Source organism: Mytilus trossulus, chromosome 4 (genome assembly GCF_036588685.1).
Source record: "Mytilus trossulus isolate FHL-02 chromosome 4, PNRI_Mtr1.1.1.hap1, whole genome shotgun sequence".
NCBI classification, from domain to species: domain Eukaryota; kingdom Metazoa; phylum Mollusca; class Bivalvia; order Mytilida; family Mytilidae; genus Mytilus; species Mytilus trossulus.
In genome coordinates, this window is record NC_086376.1 from 12,626,570 (window position 1) to 12,646,214 (window position 19,645).

At 33.8% G+C, this 19,645-nt stretch overlaps 1 protein-coding gene across 1 annotated transcript; it reads left to right on the forward strand.

Moving 5' to 3' along the window:
- Positions 1–452: 452 nt before the first annotated feature.
- On the forward strand, positions 453–17,408 carry LOC134714708 (sacsin-like). The gene is made up of 5 exons (XM_063576209.1): positions 453–832; positions 1,237–1,650; positions 1,837–12,881; positions 13,817–14,105; positions 14,918–17,408. The coding sequence occupies exons 1-4, from the start codon at positions 529–531 to the stop codon at positions 14,096–14,098; spliced, it is 12,045 nt and encodes a 4,014-aa protein (XP_063432279.1). The 5' UTR covers positions 453–528; the 3' UTR covers positions 14,099–14,105; positions 14,918–17,408.
- The last annotated feature ends 2,237 nt before the right edge of the window (positions 17,409–19,645 follow it).

Genomic DNA, 19,645 nt, shown 5'->3' on the forward strand with positions numbered 1-19,645 from the left:
TTTCTGAAATGTTTAGAAAGAATAGAGCTATATACAAAGAACGTCAGCGAGCTACCTTCAGGTGAAGATTTGCCAATTTTCACGGTGAAAATATCTGACAGTTGTATACAAGATGCCCGCAAAAAGAGAAAACAATTGCATGAGTTTATGAAATCTGTTGGGAATAGTTTGGCTGAAAAAAGTTTCTTGACTTCATATATTATGAAAATAGAAATGAAAGAACAATATGAACAAAACACTGAGAACGAATGGTACGTAATGCACTGCTATAAAGGTGGGGACATGTCAAAAGAGTTGAAGACATTATCCCAAGACGAGACGTTATCCTATAGCCCTTACGTGAGTTTAGGTTTGCCTTTATTTCATGACCCAGAGTTCAAGGGTCATGTATTTTGCCTGATGCCCCTTCCATTACAGAATGAAAGTTTAACAGGTTTTCCGGTTCATGTTAATGGATACTTTGCACTTACTCAAAACAGGCGTCATGTGAAATGGCCAACTGCAGATCAAACCAAAAACAAAGCTCACATGGACAAAACGATCAGATGGAACAAATGCTTAGTCATTGAAGTGTTGGCAGAGGCATATCAAATGTTAATCAACGAAACAATTCAAATGAGCAGAAGCAAGAAGAATGTAAGAGACATTCTTCAACTTACTTATACATGTATACCAGATCACAGAAGAATAACCAACGACTGGGCAATTATTCTCAATCCCTTATACAGCCGGCTTTTACAAACAGCGTTCTTGTATACAGAGAACAATGGTGGTAACTGGATTAAATCAGAAGATGCCGTTTTTAACATTTTTAATGAGGACACACCGGAAGGTTCGTAGCTTCAAAATTGTAAGCATGCAATACATGATAGGAATTTACTGTAATAGATTACTTAACAAAAACACTATGATACTTAACAAAATCACTATGACATTAAATTCATTAATTATTCTCGCTTTCTAGATTAACCTTCAGTAATCAAAACATTTGATAAAAAACATATATGTGTTTCAACATTAACTGTTAATTTCACAATAAGACACTAGTAACAAATATACAAAGATATTCTAAATTTTTAAAATGGATACTTAGCCATTACTCAAAGTACCAGAACATGAATTTATTATTTTATAAATTCGATTCCAAAATGTACAATGTAAAACGATTTTATAGTATAATGACACTCTTTCAAACCAAAACTCTCAAACCAAACTAATTTTCAATATACATTACAGATGTGAAGGAAACAATTGTACGACTTGTTGACCGATATAACGTTAATCTTGTCAACGCACCAGAACATGTGACGTCTATGATCAGACACCGGGATCACTCAGTACAGAAGTTGACGCCAAAGTTTATCCTAAATTTCCTGAAGACTGATGCTAAATACAAGAACATGAACAGTAATGAGAAGCTTGATATACTTCATTTCATTCTCTCAGCAAGGAAAAGCCTTAGTCTAGTTGGTGTTGAACTGCTTCCTTTACAGAATGGCAGTTTTACATTATTTGGAAATAGAGGACGGGACAAAAGGATTATAGTATGCCAAGAAGAAATTGACCTCTTTCCAGGACAAGAAGATGTGTTCTGCAAACAAGGGCTTCAAACAGACTTGTACAGCCTCCTCGTTCAAATGGCAGAGAATAGTGAGTATATGTTTTGAAAGTAGTTTAAAAGTAGCTTTGATTCATATTTCTCAATCATTTTAAACCTATACCATTACAGAATAAATGTATTACAAGGTAGACAAAATTAAATGAACAAACGTGAATAAAATATATGTTTTTGTTATAATTTCTCCAAAGTCACAAGATTTCATTTTCTTTACTTAGATGAGTACCAGCTTTGTACAATGAAAGACCTATCAACAGAAGACATAGCAACTCTTCTTCTTGGCACTATAAATAAATACAATGGCAAAACAACTGACCATGGTTTACGCTGGAAAACATCAACAAACACAGTTGCTGGTGAGAAATGGTTGACGAATGTTTGGAAGTTTTTAGAAGATTATGATATAGACGATTTCTGTAATTTACATCTTCTTCCAAGCTGTTCACAAGGCAAAGACTTTCTGTACAAACTATCAACAAAAGTTTTACTGAAGACATACCATGGCTACACAGATTTACCTGACGTAGTTTGTAAAGCACTGAGTTACCTCAACATCGTAACAGTCGCCACTCTACCAAAGGCAATTACAAACCACGAAGACATAAACAAGTTTGTATATTTTCCAACAGTTGAAAATGTTTTCAAAATGTTAGAAAATGTCACCGTACAACGTAATAGTGGACAAGCTGTACAGAAATTTAATAAAAGCTGTACAGAAAAAGAGAGGACAGAATTTGCAAGGTACATCGCGACAGATTCGTATTTTAGTTCCAATGTAACAAAGTTCATCTCAAAACTACAAATTTTCAAAGAAAAGAATAGTGGAAGAAACGTGTCATCAAGTGAAGTAAACATCATGGCAGAAACAGAAGAATTACCAATCAAATATAAAAAGGAATCGTTGGTTTACTCGGGATATTTTCACAAAGCTTTGTTAAATCTGCAAGTACCTACTAGAAGTATGGAAGAGGTAGTTATTGAAATAATGGATTGCTTACAAAGAGGAAGCATTTATTCTCACAATGAGATGAACATGATGATGAAATTTGTAATGAATAAGTTAAAAACATTTGAAAACAAACAACAAATTGTAGACATCGCAAGAAATATAAAGTGTATTCCAAATGGCCGTGGAGAAATGAAAAAAGCTAAAGAACTGTTTGATCCAGAAGATTCTGATTTGAAATGGATCATAATAGATCAAGCCCGTTTTCCAAATATGACAAAATGCCCTATCACTCTGAAACAAGTACGAAAATTGGGACTCAAAACAGGCTGTGAGGTGAATGCTAATGACATCTTAGAATGTGCAAAATACATAGAGTCAAAACCACATGAAGACGCCCAAGATCGGAGATCGTCACAATTGTTTGAGTTTCTCCAGAGAAACCCACAGCTTTTGCGAAGCATTACAGGACAGACTAATCTATCAGAAAAGCTTACGAACGTGCATTTCATAAAACCAAGCTGTAGAATGGAAAACTTTCCTGAAATGTTACCCTGGTTTAAATCTTATTTCCCATTTTGTAAGCCATCAGAACTAATTGATCATCAATTCGTTCTTCTCACAGGAAGTGTTCAGCCTGTATTACCAAAAGATGTCACACCTGAATTGTGTAGAGTATTCAGTTGGAACAAAACACCAACCATCAAAAGTGTAATAGAACAGCTATTTATCATCATTCGGCTATACGAGGACAAGTACAAACCACACCTTCTGCCACTAATTAATCAAATTTACAACTTCTTATCTGTAAATTATAGTAGAGCCAGCGAGGTCACACCTCTTAAATCAGAAAAATGGATTTGGACTGGATTCGGCTTTGAACCATCATGTAATATAGTTATAGAAACCAAAGACTCCGACATCTCGTTACAACCGTATCTATTTTCATTGCCTCCAGAATTCAGGACACAAAAGCTGATACAGTTTTTCAATCGGATGAACTGTGTGAATTGTCAAGGAACAGATCTTTTATTGAGAGTTCTACAGATGATTCAAGACAAATACGAAGGTGAATACCAGAATGAACGAGAATCAAAAAGTGATCTTCATCTATGTATGAAAATATTGAACAGTTTGAAAGAATGTGATGATATTGATGAAAGAGTCCTGATTCCAATACATACTTATACTACAGGAAGAGTTATATTAAAACCAGCAAACGAATGCAACTATTGCAACGACGACTGGCTTAAGGGAGCAGCAGAAGAAGATGGTGACGAGATATACTACGTACATCCTGATATATCTCATGACACGGCAGTGAAACTAGGCGTACCTTCGCTTACAGATAAGTTACTTGAGGATACAGAAGGCATTGAAGAATGGGGACAGACTGAACCTCTGACAAGAAGGATAAAAAATCTGATAAAGGATTACAAAGATGGACTATCAGTACCAAAAGAAATTGTGCAAAATGCCGATGACGCAGGTGCTACGAAGGTCACTTTCATGTATGACGAACGTGAAAATAAACAGTTTAGAACAAAACTACTTGACTGCAATATGGCAAAATGTCAAGGACCAGCCTTATGGGCATACAATGATGCTACTTTTTCCAAAAAGGACTTTGAAAACATCACTAAATTAAGTGGAGCAACAAAAGAAGACGATAGCTCAAAAATAGGAAAATTTGGATTGGGGTTTTGTTCTGTCTACAACTTAACAGAGGTACCAAGCTTTGTGTCTGGTAACCAGATAGTGATATTTGATCCACATACCACATACCTAGGTTCTGCCCTTAGGAATAAGAATCAACCGGGGATCAAAATTGATACAACGACAAATCATTCAGTTCTAAAAAGAATGAAATCACAGTTTGAGCCATACAATGAGGTATTTGGTTGTAATCTCAACCCCGAGAAAGGAAACATGCAATTGAATGGAACTTTATTTAGGTTTCCGTTGAGAACAGAGGAACAAGCCGGGGCGCCAAGTGAAATAAGTGACAAAGTTTACAATCGTAAAGAGATGGTGGAGCTTATTGAAATATTTATAAAGGCATGCGGAAATTTGCTGTTGTTTACCCAAAATGTAAATGAAATTGAATTTTATCACTTACCTGCAAACAAAACAGATCCGAGAGAAGCAATTCTACTGTATTCTGCGCATCGGCAGTTTAAACATACGATTGAGAAGCCGTTTGGAAAAAGCATATGTACTGGAAAGGAAATAACAGTGTTACGAGACATGGCTGAAAGTCTGAGATTAACCAAAAGAAACAGACACCATGAGTTGATGACAATATCGAAGAGTATTGTCCAAGAAATAGTTATAAATGCAGACAACAATTTAAAAGGATTAGATATAACTGGTTATTCTTCGAAATCGACATGGCTGATAACCTGGGCATCAGGCGTTGATAGGAGCAAAATGGTGGCACTGAATTCTAGTAAAAAAGGTGTATTGCCACTTGGTAGTGTTGCTTGTCTTTTGGAAAAACACGATGAAGATACATACAGCACCTCTTCATTGGAGAAATCTCCATTTGGATTTTATCAGACCAGCCATCTCTTTTGTTACCTTCCATTACCGGTAGAAAGTAAATTCCCTGTTCATATAAATGGATCATTTGCTGTCAGTTCAGATCGCCGACGTCTGTCTTGTAAAACAACAGACGACAAAGACGCATTCGACAGTGAATGGAATGAAGCCCTTTTATCTGATGCAATTTGTCGTGCTTATATTACATTCCTGGAACATTTGCCTAACCTGAATATTGATCCTAATGAGCATTACTTTAAACAGTGGCCTGTGGAAGACATGGAGCAAGGAATTTTTGCACTACTAAAGGAATCATTTTATAGAACTATATCAGATACATTAAAACAACCTGTTGTTTTTAGGCGAGGAGACAAATCGGTGTGCCTTAATCGATCTAAATTTCTAGATCCAGTTTTGATGGAAGCTGAGTTTGCCGAAAAGGCGTTTCAAATGTGCATTGAACATTTTGAAAATGAAGAAATTACAATTATACGTTTACCAACAAATATTAGGAACTGTTTCAAGAACTATGGCTGCGATAGTGCATTTAAGGAACGAATTTTGAGCGTAGTTTCGTTTTATTCTGTGGTTGTTTTTCCATTTCTGACATCTGATAACCGGGATTCATCTACGAATGACCAGTTGATTATTTTTGCATTAGATGTTTGTAGAAGATCCGAAGATCTTTTTCACGTAATGAAATCAATTTGTTGCATTCCAACAGCTCCAAACAGACTTTTTAGATGTCCTAATGAAACAATTGATAAAAACGGATTAGTAGGGCCTCTTTTTGAAGTGAACGATGAACGATTTGTTGATTTAACGGATGCGAGATACGACACACAAGAGCGGTTAGATGCATTATACCAGCTAGGTATGATTACAGGCGAACTTTCAGACAAAATGGTTATTGACAGAGCACATTCAATCCAGTCACTCGCAAATACAGATTTGACTCGTGCATTAGATCGATGTAGAAAGTTTGTTTCTTACATCTACAAACACCGTGCAAATATAATTTCAAATGAAAAACTTCTAACAGAACTTCAAGCAATAAAGTTTCTCCCTGTCAAGAGAAGACCGAGGCACTGGAAGATAATTTGGGGAGGGGGAGAACTTGATGTCACAGAGCAAGCATGTTCTAAAGATGAAAATGAATGCATTCCTATACTATATGAATGTCCAATAAATTTACATGCAGAGTCTATCCTGGAACTGGTTTGTTCATTAGAGTCAGTTTTAGATAGATCAAGTCTTCCATATGGCATAGATCACACATTTTTTAAAGAATTAGGTGTTAAAGATGAGGATGGGGTAGATCTTAAAACTATTTTGGAAAATCTGAAGACTATTTGTCAATGTTTTGATGAGAAAGGTCCAGTTGCAGACGAACTAGACATTCTCGATAAAACTACCATGAAAATATACAAATACTTAGATAAAACATTTAAGCAGAATGCATACGATGAGGAACAGCTTGCAGAAATTTTGCAAGTTGCAGCTTTATATTCCGGAGAGAAACTTGTATTACTGAATGGACAATTCATCCAACCTTGTCAGCTTTTTCTTGACCTATCAGAGGATTGCAGTCCTTATTTGTATGGTTTGAACACAGCAGTTCATTTGAGAACTTTGAAAGGATTTATGAATTTGCTGGGCATACACGAACAGTGCTCTGTTGAGACGACAATGCAAGTTTTAGCATCAATTCAGGAGCGAAATGAGACAAACGACATGTCAGAAGATACAGTTAGGGTGTATGTTAAGCTTCTCAGAGTTTTAGTTCAAGCGAACGAACGAGAACAACTGCCTAAACAAAAATTCCAAAGCTTATATATTCCAGACACCAAAGGAGTCCTGACTCATGTAAGCAAACTATGTGTCGATGAAGTTAATATCACATCTTTAGGAAGAATGAAGTTTACTCATCCGAGTATATCATTTGATATTGCATTTTCCTTAGGAATTAACTCAAAGCGCGAACAAAAGATTGAAGAATGCTCAAAACCAATTGAGATGTTTTCGAAAGATTTTGGTCAACACGAAGAACTTATAACAAGGATCAAGCGCATTTTATCTGGATATCCATGTGATGCTGGAGTTCTCAAAGAGTTACTACAGAATGCTGATGACGCTAAAGCATCAGAGGTACATATTGTTATAGACTATAATAATCATGAAACCGACAACTTGTTTTCCGATTCTTGGAAGCCCTTACAAGGCCCAGCCATACTTATTTATAATGATAGTTCATTCTCGGAAGCTGACATCAGAGGTATACAGAAACTTGGCATAGGAAGTAAAGGAGAGGATCCAACAAAAACGGGACAATATGGCGTTGGGTTTAATGCAGTTTATCATCTAACTGATGTTCCATCTTTTTTAACTAAGGGAGACAATGTTGAAACCGGTGAAATCCTTTGTATGATGGATCCTCACTGTCAATTTGTTCCAAAAGCTACACCTGAAAGTCCTGGAAGGCAATATTTTCAAACAGAAATATTGAAAACGGATTACCCAAATGTATTCAAATGTTACTACGAGGACTTGATTATGAAAGAACATGGAACTATTTTTAGACTTCCACTGAGAACTAGTACACTTGCTGCAACGTCAAAAATATCATCAAAAGACATCAATGAAAGTTTCATTCGTCATTTGATTGAAAATTTTCAAGAGGAAATGTCAGAAATCTTGTTGTTTGTAAATAACGTTAAAACTGTGAGATTATCAGAAATCGTTGATGGCCAGTTAAAAGAAAAATATGCTGTTAAAGTAGAAATGACGGATTCCGATGAGGCAAACAGACGACGATTTTATAAGGAACTGCACTCTTGCTCTTACAAGATAGGACAAACAAAAGATCCCGATTCCATTGAAATATCAGAGGTTAAGTACAAAATAAATGTGAATGATACATTTGGGATAAAGAATTGGATGATTGTTCGACGTATAGGATTCCCGGCGCATTCACCAGAAAGTGTTTTGGAAGCGTACAGACAAGACGAATTAGGAGTTCTGCCAAGAGGTGGCGTGGCTGTTCTGTTGCCAATCGAGGACAAAATTCTACCCTCAAAAGGACGTGCTTTCTGCTTTTTACCACTCCCATTGGACACAGGAATGCCAGTTCATATCAATGGACATTTTGTACTAGATCACGAAGCGAGGCGAAACTTGTGGACAGAGGAAAAAGAAGGTTATCGATCTGCATGGAATAAGACGTTATTGAAAAACATAATAGCACCAGCTTATGCTAGTGCTCTACATTTGGTTAAAGATAACCTAGGTTTACAGGAGGGGACATTGATGACCGAAAAAGAGGTGACAAAACTGAACGATGTATATCACACATTTTGGCCTGAGGTTTGCAAAGCAAGTAATGAATACTTTAAATTTCTAGCTGAGAGTATTTATCAATGGATCTTTCAAAATGAAGAATCACTTTTCTTAAGTTATAAATATATGGAAGAAGCTCAAGTAGAAGTAAAGTTTTATCCTCTCATATGTAGCGAAATGGTTTTCCCATGTGTATTCAACACACTAACGGAAGGAACACTGCCCAGTGCATCAATAGAATTGATTTCCAACGTCAGTCAAAATATAGGTGAACGTGTCGTTAGTCTACAGAGAAATGTTCAAAAATTAGAAGATGAAACGAAAAGACAAACCAGCATGCATACTTTGGTTCGCCTCCTAAAAGACTTGGGCATTAAACTGCTTGATTCACCCAAAGCAATTTTGAACAGTTTGAAGGCATCTGAAGTGAAAATAACCGAAATATCGCCAGATTTTCTCATATATTTTTTGAAATCTTTCGATTCTGAAAATGCAGACAAATGTCATATTGGTAATATTCGCGAAGCAATTGAACAGACTACATTAAGATCAGTCGAAAATCTTGTGACATGTATCAAGTATTGCCAACAGAGTACGACCTTTGAGGATGAAATTGAAGGTTTACCACTATGTCTGACCAACGATCGTATCTTGCGAGTTTTCAGCACAGACTATCCAGTGTTTAGTTCAAAGTTTTGCTACATATTAAACGAATCTTCAAGTTTGTTTCTTCACTCGGAATTGGTTAATTTTATTTCAAGAACATCGACTGGAATAAAATTATTTACAATTGATTCTTTTTCTGAATTACTGTATAACACATTGACCGCCGAAATGTACAGAACACACAACCAAGATGTAAAATGGAATCCACAAATACGACAAATCCCAAATAAATCGTGGATTGAGTCGGTTTGGATGTTTTTGAACTCCGAAGTCAAAGAATATATAAATAACTGCAAGCAAGACGCACCCGTCATCACATCGGAAACTATATTAACATTGTTAAGACCAGTACTTCCATGGTGTCTTATGCCTTGCATTGAGGAACCAGTGAATGAGAAGTTTGACAACTACAAGCCAATTTTGACTCCACTTGACAAATCGATGTGTGTATTGAACAACGAAAGTTATTCAGGATATCTTAGGAAAGCTCTAGAAAGTCTTAACCTACCGTGCATTGACAGTTTGGTTGCCCCGAGTGATAGACTGATTTTAAATCACATTATTGTCAATCATAAAAATGCTGGAGCCCTTTTAGATTTTCTTTATCAGCACAAAACCGAAATCTATAATAGACGTATAAGTGTTAGAAATTGCTATGAGATAATGGGATTCATTTGCGAAAATCTGGACCAAATACTAGAAAACTGTGATGCTGAAATCGAAATAGACAAGATCAAGGCAATCCCATTACATTCAAATGTAAACGGACATAACATTAGTATTAATGGACATTCTAGCATATTAGTTCTCGACGAATCTGTAAGTCGAGACATAGTTGTTGACGGGATTGAAGAATGGGCTGTTTCGTCAGGAACAATCTTGCTTAAAACCTCGTCAAAACTGAAAAAGCTGTACGCTAGGATGGGTTTAACAAACGAAAATGTTAAACCTATTGACGTTTATACTAATTACTTGCTACCAAAGTTTCAATATTTGCCAAGGCGGGTTCATTTGAAGCATCTAGAATACATTCAAAACAGTCTTTTGGCCAAATCTTTCGAATTTGATGAACATCAAAAAGATCTAATAACGGTTCTTCAAAATGTTGCTTTTGTTCCAGACAACCAAAATATTCTCTTTAACGCATCACATTTCAAGAATCCTTTCAATGATTTGATGAAACTGATGTGTTGTTCGGATGAATTTCCAGGTGAACCATTTGACAAACGAAACTGGAAATACTTACTAGAAACAGCAGGAATCCAGAACGAAATCACAAGAGAACTAATAGTGGAATTTGCACACATAGTAGAGAACTTAGGTCGTTTTCAAGTAACAGACGAAGCAAAACACAAATCTGCAAGCTTAATTGATTACATCCTTAATAGAAATGAAGTACAAAAAGAAGGTGTACTGAGAGACATTAGAGATATCAAATTTATTGTGCCACATACTGTCGAAAAATGGAAAAATCATATCTTTAAACAACCGGAGACTAAGCTCATTTGCTTTCACAACTCGGTTCCTGAAGAATATTCTGATATGTGCTGGAGTACATGTTCAATTCTACCATATTTTGCCAATCCTCAAAGTATTCGTTTTAAATCAGTCAAAATTCAAAATGAGATGCTTCAACAGTTGCAAGTGCAAAAAGAACCCTCTTTGGACAATGTGATTCATCATACTCAGAATATTTGTGATTCTTTGAAGATGTTGGCAAATCAAAATGGAATTCAAGATAAACATGTAGTTTGGATTGAGCAAGTCTTGATTCATTTATACGCATGGCTTCTCAAATATAAAGATTCCAACTCAGAAAATTTAAAGAAATCCCTTGCGCAAAAACCGATAATCTTCATTCCAAAGTCGAAGTTATTTGTCACCTGTGATCGAGTAGTTAAGAGCTTACAAGTAGAGGAAATCACACCATATCTGATGGAAGTACCGGAACAATATGGTGCCTATTTTAAGTTATTTGAACTTTTAGGCATGAACACACGTGAAAATATTTGTAACTTTGTTAGGGTTCTAGCTTATCTCCAGCTAGATGTTAGAAACGATAAACTCCATGTTAACGAATTACAAACTGTGAGAAAAGCCCTTCAAGGGATTTGCACTCATCTGACTTTTTTGGATGATCAACTGAAAACTGATTTAACTAATATAGACACATTGTTCTTACCAACAAGGGATAAGTTTCTAACCAATGCGAGACAAATAGTTTTTTCGAACAATAGGGACTATGAGGAAAAGATTGGGAATGATATTGGAATGCCATACATGATGGATTTGAATGAATTGAATGTCGTCGGTGTAGGAAACATTGTTTCAGATTTCAAGAAAATGCCTTTAAAATTGCAACCACATATCTTATCGGATATGATATCAAAAGAACTAAATGCTGAATCGCTGACTTTCCGATTTGACGAGAAAGGACGGTTATTTCGTGATTTCATAGTCACACCACAATTTTTAGAAGCTGCAGTAAGAATATCTGTCCATTGCCGGGACAGAAAAGCATTTCAAGCTAAAGAGACGGAAATAGATGTTGATAAAATAATAACAAGTATTGAAAATTTACAAATAATGCAGGTTGATATGGTCCAATTAAAGCTAGTGTTTGGAAGCAACATTGTTGGTTACAGTGAGGAATTGTGTTACTATTACACTAAAAAAGACGTGGAAAACGAAACAGAACATATTTTATTGTGCTGTTTTAAGGATATGAAGATTACAAAATGGGTTGCAAAAAATTCTAGAACAATAAGTCGAGCACTGCAAAGTTGTAGCAACTATGAGTTCATCGACACCGAAGGTCTTTTATTCATTGTCCTAGATCACTTAAAAAATCCAGATGAGATCTCGAAAGCTTTGGATAAAGAAAATATTTCCCGATATTCAATTTCGCATCGATGCAGAACGTCAATTTTCCCGCCTGCTGGTACATATGTTCATTCAGATTGGCACTGTTACTTAGACAATAGCTTTTCTAATTTTGAAGTGGGAGAATATGTTGCTTTGCTTTTGAATGAAGAGACCGTTGAGAATGACATATTTATACCCGCTTTATATATTTATGCTATTATTATTCAAAAAATTGAAGAAGCTTCTCCATCGTCCCTGCTCGACAGTACACTCTGTATGTATGAGGTAGACGTGGGTGAAAGAAAAGAGAGAAAAAGAGCATATGATCTTTACAAGTTCAACCGTTCCACTCAAGAGAGCTCTACAGAATTAGCACCGTTCTTGAATATAGCAGAATCACCAAAAGATGATAGGAATCTAGATGACATTTTAAAGGAGGTAAAAGAAATATTAAAGGCTGCATGGACACTTCCTGAGGACGAGAGAAGAAAGGTGGTAAGACGTTTGTATAAGAAATGGCATCCTGATAAAAATATTGGTAATGAAGATTTTGCAACGAAAGTATGTCAATTCTTACAGCAAATTGTGTTTAAATTGGAAAGTGGACAAGACATTGATTCTGACAGTTCTAGCACCTTTGAACCATCAACAGGTTCACATTTCTACTCGCACTTTAAAACTTGGGACCGAGATGCCAGACACGATTCAAACAGAAATAACCGACGACGTGGCAGACGTGGTGGCCGTTCCGGACATTCAAGACGACAACCATCAGAACCTGTACCATCCTATCATGAATCAAGACAATGGATAAGTCAGGCAAAAGTTCACCTAACTGGTGCCATAGAATTCTTGCCTTATGCTGATATTGGACCAAACTTCAATTCAATATGTATGATATGTTACCAAGTAAGTTAACTTTTATTAAACTTATAAAATCAAGAAATATTGAGATAAAGCACCGCTTTAATTTCGTATCTGTGTTTTGTAATATTTTTGATTATTTTGGTTTTATCAACTCTTCTATGTTTTATCGGATTTTGATTTAAAATAGTTTGGCATCTAGCATCACTGACGAGACTTTAATTGTCAGATGTAGTGAACCTGGCATTCTTATAGTATCTGACCTTGATAAAAGCTTCATCTATTCGAAGGGAAATTTATATACTTTTCATACATTATATACTCAATTACTAATTTAAATAATTCGGTATAAAGAGGCGAAAGATACCAGAGGGAAAATCAATCTCATAAATGAAAAATAATCTGCCGCTCTGTCATGGCCAAATACAGAAAGGACAAAGAGGCAAAGAATAGTACAGAAGACACAACATAGAAAAATAAAGACTAAGCAACACGAACTCCACCCAAAAAAAATTGTTGTGATCTCTGGTGCTACGCAAGGAAGGGTAAGCAGATCTTAGTGTTGCTCATGTTATTACAAACCCGGTTAATAATCTAATTCGGTAGGTCACATTCGTAAAAAGGGAATTGGATAGTTACACCATAAGGAACATATCCGATATCAACTGTGTATAACCCTAGTTCCTATTTTTTTTTATATTCATGGTACGGGAGAACGCTGCAAACTGAATTAACCACACATGTGAACATACAAAGCTGAAATAATGCTGCAGAATCACTTAATAATTTACTTGTATTTGATCTTCTCAGGGAAATTTATTCTTTACTTGAAACAATATGAGTGAAATCATGCTATACGAAGTTTGGAAATATGAATCCGTTTACTACATTCAACTTGCTGTTTTGTTCTTTGTCATGATTGTTTACTCGATATTTTCTCTTTTAATGTTCAATGAGCTATATATATATATATATTTCAGTCCGTTGAAATTGCACTAAAGGCCGTGCATTACCGGACAGATGCTAACAATATACCTGAAACAAAGAACATCAGTGACCTTGTAGCGAAGCTTGATGGAGATCTAAAAACACTAGTTGAAAAACTGGTAACACTGGTCGGTAAACCTGAAAGGATTATTTATCCAGACAAGCTGAATATACCTAAAATTCCTTCTCAGATGTACAGTAAAGATACTGCTACAAGAGCTGTAGAAGTTACCAAGACTATTTTGGACTTCATATCAGACAGAACTTTAAGTTAATTCACAGGTAAATGTTTACTTTGAAACCTACTATTTGTGGTTGATGCAATTATAACGATGCAGAAATAATTTGTTGCTGATAAGTAAAAAAAATTCCTGTTTGCCTTCGGTTCATTTCGTATGATTATACAACTTTCTTTCCAACTTTTTTGTAACAAAATTATTATGATCTCACAGAATAGAATGGTGTTTTTTGTCAAGACTTTTATTCAGTATGTAACTTGCTGTTTCCAAACCATTCAAATCTCGAAAGCGTATTTTTTTAAGTGGCACATATTTATTTGGCACCAATATATTTTTTTAAAGGTTTGTTAAGTATAATTTATATAACCAAAAAAGGGGGAAAAGAACATAAGTTATTCAAAACCAACAAAACAGACAAGTCCTTGCCAAAATAAAAACGATGATATACTAAAACAATAATTCACAACATAAAAAGGAGCATCAATCCAACCTAAAAACGGAGAGGAACTCCTGTACTCCGGAAGGTTAAGCAGATTCAATTCAAATTGTTGCACCGGTCGTGTGGCCAGTCAAAATAAGTTGATAAGCACGATATCAATTTTACATAGGGTTGCATATATGACAAATCAGAAAATTCAGTCTCATAACCAAGTTCTACATTGTACATTATAGACAATAAAGGTTTAGTAAGAATCGCGTCCGTCCTCACGAATGGACAAGCTTTATGTTTATTATTTATCTTACGTGTATGTCGAAAGCTGATGTGACCAAATAAATGGTCTCATCAGTAGTTATATTGACGACTCCAGAAATGTGCAATATTTATAAATTGATTTTATTGTCATTTATTTTCAGATAAAAGGATACAAGACTGATAATTACCCGGCTAGTGTTTGACGACTTTGACAAATTGGGTTTACATTATATTTTCAGTGAATATTGAACATAACGTTATCACTAGTTTACAGTGTACGAGAATGTCTGTAAATGTACATATCGAATAAGGATTTTTTTAAACAGTAACCTTTATTTTATGCAATTATGATTGACTGCTTTTTACCACTTCCATTTTTATTTATTTAAATCTGTTATTTTTTCGTGGTGTTTATTCAAATCATTTTCCTTCGATTATGCTGCAATGAGCAGTGTCTACATATTTGATTTTGAAATAACATGTTTGTTCTACATATTTTGTTTTCACACTATAGATAATATTTTTTTTTTTGCTTTTTTAATAGAACATAACAGTGGTAAATCTTGAACAATTTAATTTTGAATAATACAAATATATATATAAAATATAAATGAAAAGTACAAGGGGACAACACATCATCTTGCAAAGAAATTGCAAATTGTACAGTTTGTAAATTATTTAAATGATTATTTTGTTTTACTACGTATGATTTATGATACTTGATTCGTTTTATAATATTATAGGTTTTGTTTCTCCTACACTATTAATGAATATATTTTAACCATATCTGATTTAATATGTGATCCAGTGTTTGATGTGTCAATTTTGTTATATGAATTATTTATGTAAAATCCATACAAATGGGCAAAATTTATGTTTTATCTTTCACATTTCATAAGATCCTATTTTCTTTCCTGCATTTTGTATGCAAAGAATATTAATTATTTATTCCAAACCAATATGAACTTGATAAATCGTTTAGGCATACTGCACGAAAATGTATCAATTTAATAATCTGATACATGGAAATGCTCAAATCAACATTAATTAGTGTTCAATTTGAGATAAGTAGTCTCAACAGAAAAAAAACCGCGCAAGTTTAAAGAGATGACTACAAATTCCAAACAATTGTTTTGATTGCGTCTTTTTGGAATATGAATAAATTATGAAACTTATAAAAGCACGTTTGTGATATCGGAATAGTTGATTACTGTAAACCAACTTATTTTCGCGAGCGATTTAATTTCGCGACTTTCGCGAATAGATAAATAACGCGAATATAAATCGTCGCAAAAATTGATTTTCTTATCTTACACATAAAGTAAAATAGAAAATCGCGAAATAAATCGCCGCGAAGTGGGCTAGAAAGGGCTATACGCGAAATAAAGTATCCGCGAAAATAAGTTGGTTTACAGTATTCATGTTTTTAACTCATTTTTAGTATTTCCTTGTTACACATAGTTAACACTAAATACTTTCAAATAATTCCCATAGTTTAATTTGAAATACATGTATTTAAATTTTGTATTAGTATTTTTGTTGTCTTTTGAAATGAATCAAAATTATCATTATTATATTATGATGGAGGTTTGAACTTATTAGAATTTTTGAACTACCTATTGTAATTTAAACTCTTATAAAAGCATATTTAAATAGAGCAACTAGTAATTATTTGTGATTAAGATATGAGAAAGTTATTGAGTTATTTTAGAAGTAATGATATAGGTGATAATTTTTGTTTTACATTGAATGATGCTACACCATACTGGTAGTATATTTAAAGTGAATTGGTTTCTCTGTAGAGTTTTTTTTTATGTTGTTTTTAAAAAAAAAAAAAATGAGATTTCGTTTCTCTTTTCAATTTTTTTTTTGTTAACTGTTTTTGGTATTATGTTGTTTCTTAAAAGACATATTTAAGAGATTTCATTTTTCTTTCAATTTTTGTGTTTTTTACTGGTATTTGTGTTTTTTCTCTCTCGTAGCCTTGTCATTCTTTGTGATTTTGATTTTTTTTAATAAATGAGATCTATACATAAACAAGGGAAAGGGGATAGTTTGGTACTTCTGTATAAGTATTCAGTGAAATAACCAAAACAAAAATCCGTATTTAAAAGAAATTATTACATAAAGTATTTAATTGACATAGACAAAGCAGCAACATCAATCAAGCATACTTATTCATTATATATGAATTATTTTTTTTTAACAGAAACCGATGACTTTCACTGTGTTTACTTGAGACTGAAAGGAAGTGTAGTCTTTTCCTTTTTTTTTTCTTTGTTTGTTGTTTATATTTTTCACATTCTTTTATGTAACTTTTTATTTATATTTTGTTAATGCTCGAGTGTGTCTAACAAATAAAATCATCCATGTTAGATTCCATTGTCAAAAGTATGCCCATTTTCATTTGCTTTTCTTGACAATGTTTATTACGACTTTAAGATGTTATTAACTTGGAGTTATATGTTTAAGTCCACTACTGCGGTAAATATCTATATTAAGTTTATTGTTTGAAGAGTGTTTTCATTGTTTGTTTTAGCAATTTGATAGTTAATTACAATATTTGAAATGATTTTCTACTTATTTGTGTGTCTCTGACGAAAATAGAATGTTTTTATTCATTATTTACTGGAATAAATTTGATTAATTGAATGTATTTTATTGGATTAATTGGATTATAATATGTATGAATTAGTCTCAAGGTGTTCGATTTGTTTAAATTCATGCCATTTAATTGGTTAAATAAAATTAACGGTACTAATTTTCTTGCACCAGATGCGCATTTCGACAATACATGTCTCTTCAGTGATGCTCGTGGCCAAAATATTTGAAATCCAAAGCTTATATAAAAGATGAAGAGCTTTAATCCAAAAGGTCCAAAAAGTATAGCCAAATCCGTGAAAGAAATCAGAGCTTTGCACGAGGGAGATACATTCCTTTTATAGCTGACTATATGCTGTATGGGCTTTGCTCATTGTTGAAGGCCGTACGGTGACCTATAATTGTTAATGTTTGTGTCATTTTGATCTTTTGTGGATAGTTGGCAATCATACCACATCTTCTTTCTTATAGAAGTATAATATTCCTTAGTCACATTTACGAGAGAAAAAACATTGATCTAACTAAGGGAATGACCATTTAACTTTACAACGAGTGGGGGTTATGTTTTTTTCTAAAACAAATATTCCGACTCCCAATTTGATAAATATTCTGGTCAACTCAGAAAAAAACCCATACCCCTCTTTGAAGTTAATGAAAAGTAAAATCCGAACGTTTAAATATTACAATGTTTATTATCTTATATCGGCATATCTAAAAAAAAAAAGTACATTACATGTTGTATCTACCTGATACAGTAAGCATTGCATACAATATGAACTTATTGTATCGTTGATATGAGAAACATGAAACTTTCAAAATTACATGTAGTAAAATTCAATAAATAAAATAAAAAAGCAAGATGATATAAAGAAAAAGTAGAAAGACTGACAATAACATAGCATTACAATGACACTCAACAGACAACTACTCAACTCTTTTACAGTAGACAAATGACTATACCAATGATGTCAGTCTCTTTATCGATACGCGTCTAGAACAATTTGATTGTTTATCAAAGAACTGCAATCGATACCAAACTCCGGACACGACCAACACATTGATACAACAGAAGGCATTCACTGACAAAGGCCTGACGAGACTCCCGCCTTAGACGTCCATGTGGAGCACCAAACCGGGTTGTTTTAGGAGATATTAGTGCTGCTAAATTGAATATAAAACAATGAATTAAATGTTCACAGTTTATCGTATATTACAAAATTGTACAGATAAGCATTTAAACATTTGTATATTACAAAATTGTACAGATAAGCATTTAAACATTTGTAACTATGTAATATTAAATCCAAAAGATACAACTACAATCACAACAACATAAACAACATAAAAGCATACAGTTACTGAAAACAAGATACAAATAATAAACTTGCTTAATACAAATCATACTGTCATCCACCGTACTTCGGAGCAGCAATCTTATAAATAAACAATGGAAATAAACAATGAAAGACGCGATAGTGTGCACCGTCTTAGGACAAATATGTTTGGATAAAACTCAATACAGATAACAAGAGATATACTAAGTCTTTTATTTATAGAAATTAGCATTGAAATGTAAGAATAAATGTATGACAGCAGTATTTAAGATTTGCTTAAATTACTCGCAATTTCTTGATATATTTCAAAAATAACACACGAATGCGTTTGCAGTAAAACAAAGATTATGTTGATAAATTAGACATAAATAGTCACCAACATTGAATATTTAGACGATCAATACGGGAAAATATGAAGTTATATAACAAAGGTAACTTATTTTCATTCATCTTGAGAAACATCTAGGTTGGATAAACGGGGATCCGAATTTGTAAAATGTGTTTGTTTTAATTTTTTCGACTAGCAAACAAAACGTTTACAAAATGAAAAAAAGTACAAGTTGTTGTAGCCCAAAAAGTACTTGAATATCATGACTTCTAGCTCATTTTAAAACAGAACACCATTTGTGTTAAACGTATCTTGGGAATGTTTGTCGGGTTATGATTGATATTAGCGTTTAGTTAATATAATGGTAAATGAAATGAGGTACACGTATGCAATGCAGTGAACTGGTTCAAAGAACAACCAAATAAATATGCTATGTAATAAAGTTACGAGGTTTCTAACACCTTTGACAGACCAGCAATTTTCAAACACTTTTATATTTATAAATTATATTGTTCTGGTACTGTACTCCTCGAAACAAAAAACTGGATTTACGGCATTAATTAAAATCAATTAAAATGTAACACAGCCAATGAAAAACTTGTCAGCTCGACATTTAAGTCAGTGAA